This window comes from Ammodytes marinus, assembly GCF_949987685.1.
Source record: "Ammodytes marinus genome assembly, contig: scaffold_36, whole genome shotgun sequence".
NCBI classification, from domain to species: Eukaryota; Metazoa; Chordata; class Actinopteri; order Uranoscopiformes; family Ammodytidae; genus Ammodytes; species Ammodytes marinus.
In genome coordinates, this window is record NW_027648283.1 from 431,272 (window position 1) to 448,551 (window position 17,280).

The 17,280-nt window shown below is 43.7% G+C and overlaps 3 protein-coding genes across 3 annotated transcripts in view; 2 read left to right on the forward strand and 1 right to left on the reverse strand.

Moving 5' to 3' along the window:
- Positions 1-10,668, forward strand: part of LOC307270808 (uncharacterized protein) — a 20,904-nt gene extending 10,236 nt beyond the window's left edge. Inside the window, exon 2 of the mRNA XM_080054693.1 lies at positions 9,538-10,668. Within this exon, the coding sequence (XP_079910819.1) occupies positions 9,547-10,458 (912 nt within the window). The 5' untranslated portion in view covers positions 9,538-9,546 and the 3' untranslated portion in view covers positions 10,459-10,668. The remainder of the gene's footprint in view (positions 1-9,537) is intronic.
- Positions 1,230-4,011, forward strand: LOC307270807 (uncharacterized protein). Its single transcript, XM_080054692.1, has 2 exons — positions 1,230-1,292; positions 2,760-4,011. Exon 2 carries the CDS (start codon positions 2,768-2,770, stop codon positions 3,659-3,661), a length of 894 nt encoding a protein of 297 aa, XP_079910818.1. The 5' UTR covers positions 1,230-1,292; positions 2,760-2,767; the 3' UTR covers positions 3,662-4,011.
- A 3,604-nt stretch (positions 10,669-14,272) lies between the features above and the next one.
- Positions 14,273-16,662, reverse strand: LOC307270816 (uncharacterized protein). Its single transcript, XM_080054701.1, has 3 exons — positions 16,577-16,662; positions 15,758-15,945; positions 14,273-15,564 (listed from the first exon to the last, which is right to left on the reverse strand). Exon 3 carries the CDS (start codon positions 15,554-15,556, stop codon positions 14,669-14,671), a length of 888 nt encoding a protein of 295 aa, XP_079910827.1. The 5' UTR covers positions 15,557-15,564; positions 15,758-15,945; positions 16,577-16,662; the 3' UTR covers positions 14,273-14,668.
- Positions 16,663-17,280: the final 618 nt, after the last annotated feature.

Consider the following 17,280-nt stretch of genomic DNA (forward strand, 5'->3'; position numbering starts at 1 on the left):
TTAAAGGTCTCAGGTGAGCATATTGCCTGTGGAAAGGTCTCAGGTGAGCATAGTGCCTGTGGAAAGGTCTCAGGTGAGCATAGTGCACGATGCTTAAAGGTCTCAGGTGAGCATAGTGCACAATGCTTAAAGGTCTCAGGTGAGCATAGTGCACAATGCTTAAAGGTCTCAGGTGAGCATAGTGCACAATGCTTAAAGGTCTCAGGTGAGCATAGTGCCTGTGGAAAGGTCTCAGGTGAGCATAGTGCACAATGCTTAAAGGTCTCAGGTGAGCATAGTGCACAATGCTTAAAGGTCTCAGGTGAGCATAGTGCACAATGCTTAAAGGTCTCAGGTGAGCATAGTGCACGATGCTTAAAGGTCTCAGGTGAGCATAGTGCACAATGCTTAAAGGTCTCAGGTGAGCATAGTGCACAATGCTTAAAGGTCTCAGGTGAGCATAGTGCTTGTGGAAAGGTCTCAGGTGAGCATAGTGCACAATGCTTGGATAAATTGGTCACTACTCAAATATAAACAGCACATTGGAAATAGATTTATGCAACACATTTGAGCCTCAAAGACGTTTCTGTTACGGCTGGACAGGGAGGACACAGGCACGGAGACAGAACCAGTTTAAGAAGGTTTATTTTAAAAGAATCAGCTGGGGGTTGGGCCGTGATCCGGGGAAAATCCTACTGTCCTGGGGGAGGGGGGAGGGGTGGGGGGTCCAGGGGGAGAGCAACGGAGAATGTCCAGGGGCTTGAGCGAGAGCAGGACAGACAGACAGACAGACAGACAGACAGACAGACAGACAGACAGACAGACAGACAGACAGACAGACAGACAGACAGACAGACAGACAGACAGACAGACAGACAGACAGACAGACAGACAGACAGACAGACAGACGGAGCAGGTGCGGAACTGAGACTATGATCTGGCCGTGTCTGGAAGGTCGGGCCGAGTATATGAAGAGCGGTTGATTAGTGATTGCTGGCAGCTGTGAACGCTGGTACCTGACTCCAACGCACCTGACTCCAACCCTGCGATTACACCAGACAAGGAAACGGGCAAAGGGCAAAACTGTTTGTCATTGGTATAATGCAGAGTCATTGGTATAATGCATTATGCCAATGAATGTCTTCAGAAGGAAGAAGGACTGACCATAGAATTCTACAGAAGTGGTGATGTAACAACCAGGTCTTTATATAAAGGAACATCAGAACTCAGCACATCAGTTGACTTCTGCCTGTCTGTCTGTCTGCCTGTCTGTCTGCCTGCCTGTCTGTCAATCACTGTCAGCTTCAGCACACGTAAGTATTTCAGAATTTTTATTATTATTAATTCACATTTATCTCTGGACAATATGTTCTTCTATTTCAGATCTTAATCCATTTATTTTGTTTTGTTGAAAAGATTAAATGAAAATGCAACTGGTGATATCTGACTGTGATGTAGATCTGCTCTTTATAGAAACTAAAATCTAACAGTAAGAAAATAAAACATTCTTCATTTCACTTTTACTACATATTAGCTCCACAGATTTTACTCAACAGATTTTGGACACAGACTTTTTTTAGATTTATAAAAAACACTATGTACGAGTCCTTAAAATGTTAAGGGGAAAATGTCTCATAAATCAGACAGTGAACAACATATGAACAAATCCTTCTGTAATAACCTTCAGAATAGTGCTGAGAATGATTATGGAAAGTTTAGTTGATGTAAGTGCTTTAGAAGTTGAGATTTTTGGTTCAAAGTATTGAATAAAAAAAACTAATGTTGAGATAATGTCCGTTAAAGATGGTTGTATAGGAGAAATATACAGACGCAAACAGACAAGGTTTAGTCAAATAAACACCTGAATGGACATGTTGGACCTTTGATTTATGACAGAAGACAAGTTTCGGAAGCAAAATAGACTAAAGTCTATCAATTTACCAGTGTTTGAATTTTTTTAAGCCTTGGCCTGCTGTGTCTTGCCCTAAAGCTCACATATTATGCACTTTGCTGTCAGTTTTATATGGTCTAAGTAGTCCCTAATACTTATTTTTTTAGATGTTTGCTGAAAAACCCGTTCAGATCATTTATTGTAGCAAGCCTCTATACCCTGATTGTCCTCTGGTCTCCGGATGACCTATATTGGTGTCTGCAGGCTGCGATCTGGCTGGCCCCTCCCACCTCTCTGCCGGGCTTTCTTTATAAAAAAACCCACAAGTAGCTTCCTATCCGTTGTGTTATTAAAAACGAGGCATAGACTGCTGTGGATAAGATAAAGTAGTGGAGTATGAGCAAAAGCATTCTGTGTTGGTGTATGTAACATTCAGGCTGTAGGCTACTATGGGCATCTTGTCGCTTAGCGGGGAAAACAACATGGCTGTCGCTCGGAAAATTTCCTAGAGGATCTCGGGGCCGTGGACCAATAAGAAATAGGGTGGTGGGGAGTTATCATAGACTAGTGCACGGGGGACGTTTCTGGGGGGGAAGAATGGACATATAAAGAAAATATGGGGATGCGGCTGTGCCGACTATTACGTAATAGTCGGCGAGAATTCTGACTGGAGTATATTGGGGGGGAGGGGTGGGGGTTTCAGAAAGGGGGACAGTGAGAAAAGGAGAGATTGTTATTTTTTTAAATATTTTGGCAGTCTCTAGGCACACCGTGGACCCATGGATATGTTAGAACACATTTAAAAAGTTCATTTAGCATAACGTGACCTTTAACAGTCATGCATCTTCCTTTGTTGGCTGTTTTCTAAAGCTCTCTCTGTTGTTCACAGGTTCCACAATGGCCGACCACATCACCGACGTCGCTGTGTCCCTGAATACAGGTGAGGAGACGGACCTCCAAGGTTATACGAAGATCAATGTTGATCTGAACGAGGGGGCAGCATGGCTGGGGGTTGGAAAGGACATCTTCCTCTGGTACAAGAAAGGCGGAAGCTCCCAGCCCATCACTAAACTCCAACTCTCGTACAACGCTTCCATGGTCGAAGGCCTGAGCGATGCAGGCTACGAGAAGATCAATAAGAATCTCAATTATAAAGCAACCATAGGCAGCGATGACATCTACCTGTGGTTCTTCAGAGGCTCCGGAGAGTATGACACTCCCATCGTGGACATCCAGGTCACAGCCAGTTATGATCAAGACGCCACAAAGTTTGGTAACGACTGGGAGCGGCTCGGCTGTGACCTGAACCGTGAGGCCGGAGGGGCCTGGCTCTTTATCTGGGTGAAGAGAGCGCAGCAGACCTACATCTGTGAGCTCACCGCCACTGCTAACTACAAGGCAGACGAGTACTTATTCAAGGCCGGTTTCATCCGTGTGGATGAAGATACCAACAGAGGAGCAGGAGGAAGGGATATCTTCCTCTGGTTCCGACAAACCGCCGGTCCCAAGAGAGCGCTCACTGATCTGAAGGTCTCCACCACTGACGGAGAGAACGAGCTGTATCGGCTGAAGGGGTTCAACCGTGTGAGTCAGGACCTCAACGAGGGAGCAGGATCAAATCAGTCAGTCCACCTGTGGTCCAAGAGGCAGGAAACCGGCGATCCCATCAAGGGCATCCTACTGCTACTCCAGAAGAAAGCTGTTTCAGCTTATCAAAAGGCTGGTGTCACCGTCATTGAAAAAGATCTCAACAATCAGGGCAGACTGGAGTACATCTGTGTTAATCAGTAAAGGTTTAAATAATCCATCACCCTAGTTAGTTTCACCTGGTGAAGTCTCCTGATATAATACGAGGTGGTCTGTGATAACCAGGTGATACTCAGACTGTGCAAACTGTCCTAATGATGTGAAATCATGTTGGTGATGGTTTATTGAACCTCTTTTCTCTTTTTCTTCGATATATAAAACAGTTAGATGTATTTCTTTACAGTTATATTACTGTCCATTCCAGAATGTATCAACGCTGTTTGGTTCAGTGTGTTAATCTGTCAAATTAAAATCAAACCAAAGTCGTATTAATAAGATGTTAAACAGCTAATAACATATTGGAGCTCTGTGTCTTATTCTGCTACTTCCTGCTTTTCAATGAATCAATAAAAACTAATTTGATTGAGAAATGTCTTCGCTTCATACTTTATATTATAGAATCGTTGAGTGTTTTCATGTGTGTTCCTAGTGTGTCAATCTTCTGCATTCAGAGAGTAATGAATGTAACTAAAAAATATTAATACTGGAGGCTGAAAACGCTGAACTGGATAGCTGAGTGTGAAGGCTTGGACCAACTTGAAATAGCAGTTGGGATAGAGATTTGAATCCAAATACCTCAACCGCTCCACTTGTTCTCTTTGGTCCCTCCCCTATGGTCCCTCCCTGACACGCTCTACACCAACAAAGTCGTGCCAAAGTAAATGGACAGTCCCAACAGCCAATAAGAACAGAGAATCGGAGCCTCGCTCTGATTGGTCAAAGTGTACAGCTCATGTTAACTTTGACCAATCAGAAATCATATACCCCAGCTTTAATAAACAAACTTTCCTCACAGGAGAATGTGATCCCTGGAACACTGTTTGAAGTTAGAAAGCTTCCTGAAAAGTTACTGTTTCACTGTTGTTGTTTACAGCAGCAGGGCCCACAGTTTGGTTTACAAACATATTCTAGTCTTACGTTTGGTTCCAGGTTGCTCAAAATATATATATTTTTTATGATACTAGAATTATTCAATACTAAGAATTACATGTAGAGAAAATATGTTTAGTAAACTAACTGCAGGCTCTGTGAATGTAAACAAACCCTCCTCCTCTGAAACTGCACCTTTAAAATCTACCCACAGTTGTAATGGCACATATAGGCCAGAAGAGGGCGCTATGCTTTAACACATGTTGAGGTGATGCTGCAGTTTACTGTCGCAATCCTCCGGTCAGATGTGGAGCAACATGAACCCTCTCTTACTGTAGGATACCAGGTACACATGAGGAATATGGTTCTGATGCTTTGCCCGGGATAGCCTGAGAAAAGGCAGAAAGAGTGTTTTATGGTCTCACTGTCTAACCCTACATTTCTCATACTGTGACATCACAGTAAGAGAAATGTGGGGTTAGAATAAAACACTCTTTCTAAAGTAGGTCTTTAAGGTGAAACATTATATATATATATATAGTCATGTGTGTTAGAATGGCCCAGTCAAAGTCCAGACCTAAATCCTATTTTGCAAAGAAGAAGAAAGGGCAAACATGTCCGTCTGTAGATTTGCAAAGCTGATAGACAAACCCCAATAGACTAGCATTGCAACACTGACTAACCACACTGCACTTCTCTTTAAACTTCTCTCTTTGTCTTAAGGTGAGACATTCAATACAGTCGCCCGTGAAGTTCAAATTAAATATTTTTGACGTCTTCTGAAGAAATTATTGTGAAAATGTGAATTATTCTTGATAGGTGAAGTGTACAGTGGCTTGCAGAAGTATTCATAGCCCTTAAACCTTTCCACATGTTGTCACATTATAACCACACACATACATTTTATTGGGATTTTATGTGATAAAACACAAAGTGGCGCATAGTGAAGTAGAATGAAAATGATTTTTTTTAAATATAAATCAATAGGGGAGAACGGGGGAATGTGAGCCATCGGGTAATGTGAGACACCCCCTGTATCTAGGCAATGGAACACATTTTTGGTCATGTGAGATATATGTTTTCAAGCCCCTCTCATTTCCACTCGGCCCTGAAAGAGAGGACCTCATGGTGATGTTGTAAACATGTTTTTTTCACAAAAATATCTTTTTTGCATGTAAAAGTAAATTTTCTTGCTGTCAACTTAATCGATTGTTGTGCCAAAGCAAATTGATTAAGGTAGAAAAACTTCTATCACACATGTTGATGAACTACCAACATATTAAACCATGTGATGCTGATAACTGAAGATTAGCCTGAAATGCTAAGAGAGGTAGTTTTTTCTCAAATTGTGGCAGTGGGGTAAAGTGAGACAAATGCTGTGGGGTAAAGTGAGACAGTGTCTGTGCCCTCTTTTAATGAATCCATTACATTTGAGGTAGCAAGGAGACTAGTTTGAATAGGACAAAAGACAATGTGGGCTGGAGGTGGGGGTTGATGGTTGAAGGGGTGTCAGCAAGGGCATGGTTTGGCACGTATGTATGTGGGGGACAGGAGAGTGACCTTTAACACCAATAGACTCTAAGTAATATGTCTTCATTCAATGAATGATCCCAATAAAACAAATGCAGAAAAATATTAATCAAAGACTCAAAAGATGGAAAATGACAGCTGGGTCTAGTCCTGTGTTCTGGCCCGTCTAGACCAAAGATTCGCGACGAGACGAAACGGTTTTAGAACGTCGCACGGGAAAGTTGCAGCAGTGTAGTCTGACAGTTGCGCCGTGGTTGATGCCGTTGCAAGGAGTCCCCAAAGACTGAACATGTCAAGTCTCCCGGTCAAGTTTTAGAACGCAGAGTGCAATGAGTGGGTTGTTTGCTCCTTCCAACCTCCCTCCCCAGAGGCTCTCCCCCCCCGGCCTCGGTCGGGCTCAGCTGCCGAATAACGCCTTAATTGTCTCCAGAAATAATACCTGTCCCGCCAGGTTATTCTGAATATTTCTATTATTCTGATTGTGTTTTTATTTTCACTAAAATTGAACTGAAAGTCACAAATATTAGGAAATAGCCCCGCGAAGAATGCCTGTTACGAGAATTGTGTGTGTGTGTGTGTGTGTGTGGTCGAGCGAAAAGAGCGAGCGCTAGCGCAGTGACAGAGAGAGTATCCTGTATAGCGTATGAGTGCTGCTGTGAGGAAAGGTGTAACATTATGCTTCTTTAATTCAACATTTATTTCACGTAGGCCTATAGCCTATCAGTCTGGCGGCAGGTAGGCTTAGTAGACAGCGCCTGGTTCTGAAATAGCCAGCATGTGGGCTGTAAAAATAAATAGGCTAAATAAATAAAAACGCCGCAGTAGACCTATATGGCTTATTGATGAACAGGACTAGTCGGTTAAACGTTAAACGTCCGCTGCCTCGCTGGTCGGCACCAGAAATTGTCGGTTATAATGTGGCTATTGCCCATCACTTGGACTTGAACATTAGGCTACACGTGTGAGAATGAACATGTTCTAGGCCTGTAGGTGTGGGCTAATAAAAGAGGGAGAGAGGTAAAAAGGTGAGAGCACAAAGCAAAAAAGGTTTTCTTGGCCGCTGAAGGCCCGCTGTGTTTACTCTTGTTCATCGGCCGTTTTTTTTCTTTTCCTTTTTCCTCCCGTCAGCTGTCATAATAGGCTGCTGCCTTTACGCATGGCGCTGGAGACAAACCCAAAACAACACACAGCAGGACTCGGCGGTCCGGTTATAAGGAAACAGTAGCCTATACTCTGGGGGCGGGACCTGTTAAGCCTTTGGCTTCTTCCGTCACCCTTCGGACGATAACACAAAGTAATATGTATGAATATATCAAAGAGAAAATTGTGTATTGTGTGTAATTGTTCGGAAGAATAACAAAAAATAAATAAAATAAAAAATATACTAACGTTTAACAATAAACTTTATGAAGAAACCCTTTAAATAGCCTAACGATCTCTGCCCATACAAAGAGCTCAAGTTGGATAACTGGACGGAGCGACCCATGTGTTAAATCCATCCGGTAGGCTGTGTGTCTGATGACAGGACGTTATCTTAATATTATACAGCGCGCTGCACATAAGAAAAGTATTTACATTAACAGCTTTTTAGAAAGAAGAATGGGGCAATAGGCTACAGACATTAACCGGCGCAAAAAAAAAAGCAGAAGCTGCTTTCCATCAACATAGCGAACGTGGGCCTATGCTCATCGGGACTAAGCTATAGCATATCAGGGTTGTCAGTGGCTTGGTAGGCTAAATGGCAGTCGTAGATAGGCTATTAATTGCCTAATACAGAGATTAGGCATAAAACACGGCAATAATGAAATGGTCATCCAGGTGTGATGTGTTTTGCAACAAACCAGCCTGTCATTATGAAAATGTAGCCTTGCCTATTATTGAATTATTGTAGCCTAATCTCATTCATTCTTATGTGTATAGTAGGCTATTATAATGTTGAAGGAGTGTGTGGTGCAGATGCTGTGGCGGCTCTCAGCTGTGCAAGAACGTTCGCCACTGCTATGGAAACCGGCCACCGTCTCTACCAGTTGCAGAGGTGTAGACTGAATGGTTTTAGAATGTTGCAGACGGGCTCGTTGTGTTTTTTTTTCTGTGATGGTGAAATATGCCGCAGACACTGACTCATCGGTGTTCGTCTTATCGATTCCACTGTCGGTGTGTTGCCATCTCTTCCATGACTGGCAGAATTATATATTTCACAATCTCTACAATGTCCTATTCACCACCAGACATCTCAAGAACATGTTTCTAACTAATTGGCACATTTATATATTCACTGTACGCATGAAGCTTAATACTTTTGAACGCTACACTTTTCAGGTAGGGGAGAACGAGGTAATCTGAGACACTTTTTACATTTGCTCCCCTCTAAGCGAGCTAAAATGATTTATCAGTCAAAGTTACACATTTCCCATTAATTCAGGATGTTTCCTAGAAAAGGGCATTAGCAGAATGTATTCATGACAAAGGGCAGTGAAAATATGATTGTTTTAAAAAAAAGTTGTCTTGTGTCTCAGTTTACCCCAGCTGTGGGGTAAACTGATCCACTTACTTTTTCCACTCTGAAACTGCCATAACAACACATGTTGTAACAGTTACAATCCTGACAGCTAGCTTGAAAACCAAATATTCCAAAACTAACATTCCTTAACATTCAAATGACAGATAATGGCCGCGTTTCCCAGATTCGATCCTTCTTTGGGACCAAAGAAGGGTCGAAAGAAGGGTTCGCCTAAGAAGGAGCGCTATAAAAACAATCAGTTGGGGGTTCGGGCCGTGATCCGGGGAAAATCCTACTGTCCTGGGGGGTTGTTCACATCATCATAAACTTTTGCCTTTTTCAGTTGTTCCAGAGAATCTGCCTCATCGTCTTGACTTCTGATCTAAATGATAACTGACCGCTGTTTGTCATTGGTACAATGCAGAGTCATTGGTATAATGCAAAGTCATTATAATGCATTATGCCGATGAGTGTCCTCAGAAGTAGAGCATGTACCAACATGTGGGAAGAAGGACTGATGATAGAATTCCACAGAAGTGGTGATGAAACAACCAGGTCTTTATATAAAGGAACATCAGAACTCAGCACATCAGTTGACTTCTGCCTGTCTGTCTGTCTGCCTGTCTGCCTGCCTGTCTGTCAATCACTGTCAGCTTCACGTAAGTATTTCAGAATATTTTATTATTATTAATTCACATTTATCTCTGGACAATATGTTCTTCTATTTCAGATCTTAATCCATTTATTTTGTTTTGTTGAAAAGATTGAATGAATATTCAAATGTAGTGATATCTGACTATGATGTAAATCTGCTCTTTATAAAAACTAAACTCTATCAATTTACCAGTGTTTTAATTAATTCATTATTTTGTTAAGCCTTGGCCTGCTGTGTCTTTCCTTAACAGTCATGCATCTTCCTGTGTTTACTCTGTTTTCTAAAGCTCTTCTTTGTTGGTCACAGGTTCCCACAATGGCCGACCACATCACAGACATCGCTGTGTCCACTAGTGCAGCTGATGAGCTGAAATTTCAATCGGAATATTATACCCAAATCAATGTTGATCTGAACGAGGGGGCAGTAGGACGCTTTGAGTTAGGAAAGGAAATCTTCCTCTGGTTCAAGAAAGGCGGAAGCTCCAAGCCCATCACTAAACTCCAGCTCACATACAAGGATGCCATGGCTAAAGGCCTGAGCGACACCAGCTACGAGAAGATTGATAAAGATCTGAATGCTGGAGCAGGCGGAGATTACGTCTTCCTGTGGTACTTCAGAGGCTCCGGAGAGTACGACACTCCCATCGTGGACATCCAGGTCACAGCCAACTCAGACGATGATCAAGACGCCACGAAGTTTGCTGCTGGCTGGGAGCGTCTGGGCTGTAATCTGAACCGTAAGGCCGGAGGCTGCGACATCTACATCTGGCTGAAGAGAGCGCAGAAGACCTTCATCTGTGATCTCACCGCCACTGACTCCTACAGCTCAGATGAATACTTCTTCAAGGAAGGTTACATCCGTGTGGATGAAAATACCAACAGAGGAGCAAAAGGAGGAAAGAGTGTCTTCATCTGGTACCGGCAGACCACAGCCCCCAGGATGGCGCTCAGCGATCTGCAAGTCTCCATCACTGACGGAGAGAATGAGCTGTATCGGCTGAAGGGCTTCAACCGTGTGAGTCAGGACCTCAACGAGGGCACAGACTCAGATAACAAAGTGTTCTTGTGGTACAAGAGGCAGGAAACCGGCGATCCCATCAGGGGCATCCTGCTGCTTCTGCAGAAAGATGCTGTTTCAGCTTATCAAAAGGCTGGTGTCACCGTCATTGAAAAAAATATCAACTCAGGCAATAAGGGCAAACTGGAGTACATCTGTGTTAATCAGTAAAAGTTTAAAGAATCCATCACACACTGCAAACTGTCCTAATGATGTGAAATCATTTTGTGATGGTTTATTGAACCTCTTTTCTCTTTTTCTTCGATATATAAAACAGTTAGATTTATTTCTTGACAGTTATATTACTGTCCATTCCAGAAAGTATCAACGCTGTTTGGGTTCAATGTGTTAATCTGCCAAATTAAAATCAAACCAAAGTCGTATTAATAAGATGTTAAACAGCTAATAACATATTGGAGCTCTGTGTCTTATTCTGCTACTTCCTGCTTTTTAATGAATCAATAAAGACACATTTGATTGAGAAATGTCTTCGCTTCATACTTTATATTATAGAAACTTTGTGTGTCATAATGTGTAAATGCTAAACAAATGTAACTTTACGAGAATAACCGGAAATGCTCGTAAACGGAGACCTGCGGAGGCCGTCTCGTTTAACAACGCTCGTTCGGCCTTCGATTCGGCCTTCAAGGACGCGGTCTACGGATTGAGACACGGCTACTGAAGCTGGACACACAGGTGCAACGCTAAAATTACTCCCCAGGGAAACAAAGGGGTATGCTATGGAAAACAACAACGTGGGACCTATTTACGCTAGGAAACAATTTTGGGGGGGTTCACAATACAAAAAGGTGTGAATAATGACCAAAAATAATATAAAATTAAATTAAATTTAGCTCGTCTACATATATATATATATTCACCCCCCTCAGAGTTGTCATGGAGCTATGAACTAAACATACAGACTAGAATGTTTTATTAATCCAGGCCTGAAATAGGTTTAATAATGCTGTGAAAACGGCATGTTTAACATTGGAGTCAATGAGAAATGGCTGTCTTCTGCATTCAGCCCCCAGTGGCCACCGGGAGGTACTGCAATGTTAGTCACTTCCGCATTGGATGCCTGGAGAACCAGCCGTGGTGGGGTTTGGTTACAACCAGGGTATGCAGAATACCATCTCTGAACGCAAAACACGACCAACCTTGAAGCAGATGGGCTACAGCAGCAGAAGACCCCACTGGGTGCCACTCCTGTCAGCTAAAAACAGGAAAATGAGGCTACAATTCTCAAAGGATCACCAATATTGGACAATAGAAGATTGAAAAATCATGCCTGGTCTGATGAGTCTCGATTTCAGTTGCGACATTCAGATGGCAGGTTCAGAATTTGGCATACACAACATGAAAGTATGGATCCATCCTGCCGTGCAGCATCACCCACCCCATGTTCAAAGTCACCTAAACCCCCTTTCTTCCCCATTCTGATGCCCGGTCTGACTTCAGTACATTGTCTTCACCACGTCTAAATGCCTAAATGCATTACATTGCTGCCCTGTGATTGGCTGATTAGCTTTTTGCTTTTATAAGCAATTGAACAGGTGTACCTAATAAAGTGGCATCAAAACGGATCCGCTGCTCTCCATCGCGGCACTATCTGAAGAAGACTGCTGTGTGTTCATGTGGTGGTGACGTAGGGACGAGGGAGGGGACTGCTCTGTGTGTTCATGTGGTGGTGACGTAGGGACGAGGGAGGGGACTGCTCTGTGTGTTCATGTGGTGGTGACGTAGGGACGAGGGAGGGGACTGCTGTGTGTTCATGTGGTGGTGACGTAGGGACGAGGGAGGGGGCTGCTGTGTGTTCATGTGGTGGTGACGTAGGGACGAGGGAGGGGACTGCTCTGTGTGTTCATGTGGTGGTGACGTAGGGACGAGGGAGGGGACGGCTGTGTGTTCATGTGGTGGTGACGTAGGGACGAGGGAGGGGACTGCTCTGTGTGTTCATGTGGTGGTGACGTAGGGACGAGGGAGGGGACTGCTGTGTGTTCATGTGGTGGTGACGTAGGGACGAGGGAGGGGACTGCTCTGTGTGTTCATGTGGTGGTGACGTAGGGACGAGGGAGGGGACTGCTGTGTGTTCATGTGGTGGTGACGTAGGGACGAGGGAGGGGACTGCTCTGTGTGTTCATGTGGTGGTGACGTAGGGACGAGGGAGGGGACTGCTCTGTGTGTTCATGTGGTGGTGACGTAGGGACGAGGGAGGGGACTGCTGTGTGTTCATGTGGTGGTGACGTAGGGACGAGGGAGGGGACTGCTCTGTGTGTTCATGTGGTGGTGACGTAGGGACGAGGGAGGGGACTGCTGTGTGTTCATGTGGTGGTGACGTAGGGACGAGGGAGGGGACTGCTGTGTGTTCATGTGGTGGTGACATAGGGACGAGGGAGGGGACTGCTGTGTGTGTTCATGTGGTGGTGACGTAGGGACGAGGGAGGGGACTGCTGTGTGTTCATGTGGTGGTGACGTAGGGACGAGGGAGGGGGCTGCTGTGTGTTCATGTGGTGGTGACGTAGGGACGAGGGAGGGGACTGCTCTGTGTGTTCATGTGGTGGTGACGTAGGGACGAGGGAGGGGACGGCTGTGTGTTCATGTGGTGGTGACGTAGGGACGAGGGAGGGGACTGCTCTGTGTGTTCATGTGGTGGTGACGTAGGGACGAGGGAGGGGACTGCTGTGTGTTCATGTGGTGGTGACGTAGGGACGAGGGAGGGGACTGCTCTGTGTGTTCATGTGGTGGTGACGTAGGGACGAGGGAGGGGACTGCTCTGTGTGTTCATGTGGTGGTGACGTAGGGACGAGGGAGGGGACTGCTCTGTGTTCATGTGGTAGTGACGTAGGGACGAGGGAGGGGACTGCTAACTGCAGTGTGTGTGTGTGTGTTGGCTAACTGCTAGTCACTGACAGGAAGTTAGCTAAAAGAACCAAATCACTTACTGAACCTTAAGACTTGACTTGACACTTAGACTCTTTCTGACTTTATTTCTTCATGTCTTTCATCTTATATATAATTCTTCAGCAAGAAACTATTCAAACTTCTAAATATTGCACATATTTCATAGCCTACATTGTGTGTATTCACCTTTTTAACTCATTTCATACTTGTAAAGAAGGACAGTCAGTTCCGAAATCATTAATCCGCCCGGTAACTTCCATCAGCCAATCAGAAAGCGCATCCTGTTGCCGGGCAGATTCTCCTTAGAATGTTACGGAGGGAAACGTTAGTTTGAAAGTAACAGACAGATGAGACAAAGAGAGAGAGGCTGTTGAAGAGTACCGTTGCCAGTTTATTAATATACAGTTTAAGTGTGTTTGCTGACAGTATTTTCGGCATCGATGGTTATGTGTGCGTCCATAGAACCGTGAGTATTATTTACATGGTTGTAAGATTGTATATTGTATTATTGTAATGTATCTGCCCGCTCTGGAGTCTTGTATAATGAGAGCAGTTATTTGAGTTAACCATGTGTTATGGCCAGTATGTTATATGTGTTAATGTTGATGCACATGTTTACTGTTAAGTTTTATAGAACTTATTGGAGCCACCTTATTTAATATTTCGGATTTTCTGTAATTGTGTTCACATCTGGTTAACATAGGAATTAGTGCATATTGGTTAATCTGTAGGCCTACATAATGTATGGCAGAGCATTTAACTTCTGTTCATGATAATAATGTATATTATTTTAGACTGATTATATTATTTTATGTTTCTGTTGCAGAACCACACACACACACTACACACCTGCTTGCAAACTGTTCAATAAATCTGTGAAGAGATAATCCTCGTTCCCTTGCATTCTTACCGATGCACCACAGTGGTTACAAACTCCTAACCAACAAGCATACATTTATTACACTCTTAATGCAGAAGATTGACTTTGCTTATGTTTAGCATTTACACATTAGGAACACACATGAACACACTCAGTTTCTATAATATAAAGTATGAAGCGAAGACATTTCTCAATCAAATTAGTCTTTATTGATTCATTGAAAAGCAGGAAGTAGCAGAATAAGACACAGAGCTCCAATATGTTATTAGCTGTTAAACATCTTATTAATACGACTTTGGTTTGATTTTAATTTGACAGATTAATACACTGAACCCAAACAGCGTTGATACATTCTGGAATGGACAGTAATATAACTGTAAAGAAATACATCTAACTGTTTTATATATCGAAGAAAAAGAGAAAAGAGGTTCAATAAACCATCACCAACATGATTTCACAACATTAGTACTGTTTGCACAGTCTGAGTATCACCTGGTTATCACAGACCAGCTCGTATTATATCAGGAGACTTCACCAGGTAAAGCTAAAGCTGTGAGAATGAGGCGTGTTGGAATTAGGGTGATAGATTCTTAAACTTTACTGATTATAACAGATGTACTCCAGTCTGCCGTCATTGCCTGCGTTGAGATCTTTTTGAATGACAGTGACACCATTATCTTGATAAGCTGACACAGCGTCTTTCTGGAGAAGCAGCAGGATGGTCTTGATGGGTTTGCCTCCCTGCCTCTTGTACCACAAGAACACTGATCTTTGTGATCCTGTTCCCTCGTTGAGGTCCTGACTCTCACGGTCGTAACCCTGCCGCCCGTATTGATCATACTCGCAGTTAGTGATGGAGACCTGCAGGTCAGTGAGCGCTCTCTTGGGATCAGTGGTCTGACGGTACCAGAGGAAGATATCCCTTCCTCCTGCGCCTCTGTTGGTATCTTCATCCATACGGATGTAACCGGCCTCGAATAAGCTTCTATCTGAGCAGTAGTTACGAGTGGCGGTGAGATCACAGATGTAGGTCTGCTGCGCTCTCATCACCCAGATGTAGATATCGCGCCCTCCGAGTGTGGCCTTACGGTTCAGGTCGCAGGCCAGTCGCTCCCAGCCGTTACCACAGTACTCCGCGTCCTCACGATAACTGGTTGTGACATGAATGTCCACGATGGGAGTGTCGAACTCTCCGGAGCCTCTATTGTACCACAGGAAGATGTCACTGCCGCCTGCTCCAGCATTGAGATCTCTATTGATCCTGGTGAAGCCTGTATCGCTCAGGCCTCCAGCCATGTCATCGCTGTATGTGAGCTGGAGCCTAGTGATGGGCGCGGAGCCGTCTTTCCTGAACCAGAGGAAGATGTCCTTTCCTCCGGCCCCCTTGTTCAGATCAACATAGATCTTGGTGTAACCCTGCTCCTGGAGATCCTTCTCCTCATCTCCATCCAGAGAAACAGCGACGTCGGTGATGTAGTTGGCCATTGTGGAATCTGTGAACAACAAAGAAGAGCTTTAGAAAACACAACCAACAAAGGAAGATGCCTGACTGTTAAGGCAAGACACAGCAGGTGAAGGCTTTTAACAACATCAAAATATGAAATGGATTAAGATCTGGAATAGGAGAATATATTGTCCAGAGATAAATGTGAATTAATGATAATAAAAATATTCTGAAATACTTACGTGTGCTGAAGCTGACAGTGATTGACAGGCAGGAAGGTGAAGTCAACTGGTGAGCTGAGTTCTGATGTTCCTACCCAGAGTCTGCTGCCTTTATACAGAGACCTGGTTGTGACATCACCACTTCTGTGGAATTCTATGGTCAGTCCTTCCCACTTTCAACCTGACACTGTTAGGCAAGGTTGGCACCACTTCACAAGAAGTATGAATCAAGACAAAAAAGAGAAAAACTTGAACACCCACACACACACACACAAATAAACACACTCATTTAGACACACACACGTTTCTACATTTTAGGACATTATTTGGCATAATGCATTCCCTGGCCCCTTACCCTAACCCTAACCATCCAAACTAAATGTCAAACCCCAACCCTTACACTGGCCTAACCCATAAATCGTATTAATTTTATTTAATTTTTTTCAATATATTTATTGGTTTTCCTTTTTTTATCAGAAGGAGCTGCAACAACAATTTCTTATTAATTTCAAATTGGTATGGTATTCTTTTACAGCCTTGGAAAACATGAAGAGACCAGTCTGGATTATTCTTAAATCTTTATCTCTACATAATTTATTGAAAATGTTCTTAATTAAAATATTTTTATTGTGAATTTGGTAGAAATGTTGTCAGTAGTTTATTTTATAAAATCTAAATGTTCATTCTACTCAAACATATGTCTATAAATAGTAAAGCGAGAGACACTGAACATTTGGAGTGGTCCCTTAATTTTTTCCGGAACTGTATACTGCTGAATTTTTCCTCACTTACGAGCTGTTACATCACTTTAAAGTTTGATTAGAATTCAAATATACATACCATTAGCTCGAAACCAAGTATTTTCCTTTCTAAGTAATTTGGTCCAAAAAAGATTCAGAGTTTTTATTTCGAGTTTTTCTTCTAAGTTTCTCATCCGTGGTGAGGGAACAAGAAAATGCAACAAGATAGTGAACAAGTCAAAATCCTAAACCCTACTTGCTCTGAACCCTGGCTTTAAATAGTGTGCAGAGAGAGAGAGAGTATGTGTTTGTATGAGGAAAGAGAGGGAGGGGTCTGCTCAGCTCAAGGACCCACTAACCTCTTTGTCACCCTCACCCCTGACCAAGCCATTTTTTCCCTGTTGAATAAATGAAATGTTCTAAATGTGCTTCTTCCACACTGTCGACATGTTGCTGCATATAAAGCGCTGCGGCCTCACTCCACGATGGCTACTATTTGATCACATCATTAAAAACTTAATTGTTAGGGGCGTCCTTAGCTCAGTTGGTAGGGCGTCCCCCCCATGGGCCCTTAGCTCAGTTGGTAGGGCGTCCCCCCCCCCATGGGCCCTTAGCTCAGTTGGTAGGACCTCCCCCCCATGGGCCCTTAGCTCAGTTGGTAGGGCGTCCCCCCCCATGGGCCCTTAGCTCAGTTGGTAGGGCGTCCCCCCCATGGGCCCTTAGCTCAGTTGGTAGGGCGTCCCCCCCATGGGCCCTTAGCTCAGTTGGTAGGGCGTCCCCCCCATGGGCCCTTAGTTCAGTTGG

What these genes read in the sequence shown, in the direction of transcription:
- LOC307270807 (XM_080054692.1), top strand. Translation starts at nt 2,768, where the DNA reads ATGGCCGACCACATCACCGACGTCGCTGTGTCCCTGAATACAGGTGAG.
- LOC307270816 (XM_080054701.1), bottom strand. Translation starts at nt 15,556, where the DNA reads ATGGCCAACTACATCACCGACGTCGCTGTTTCTCTGGATGGAGATGAG.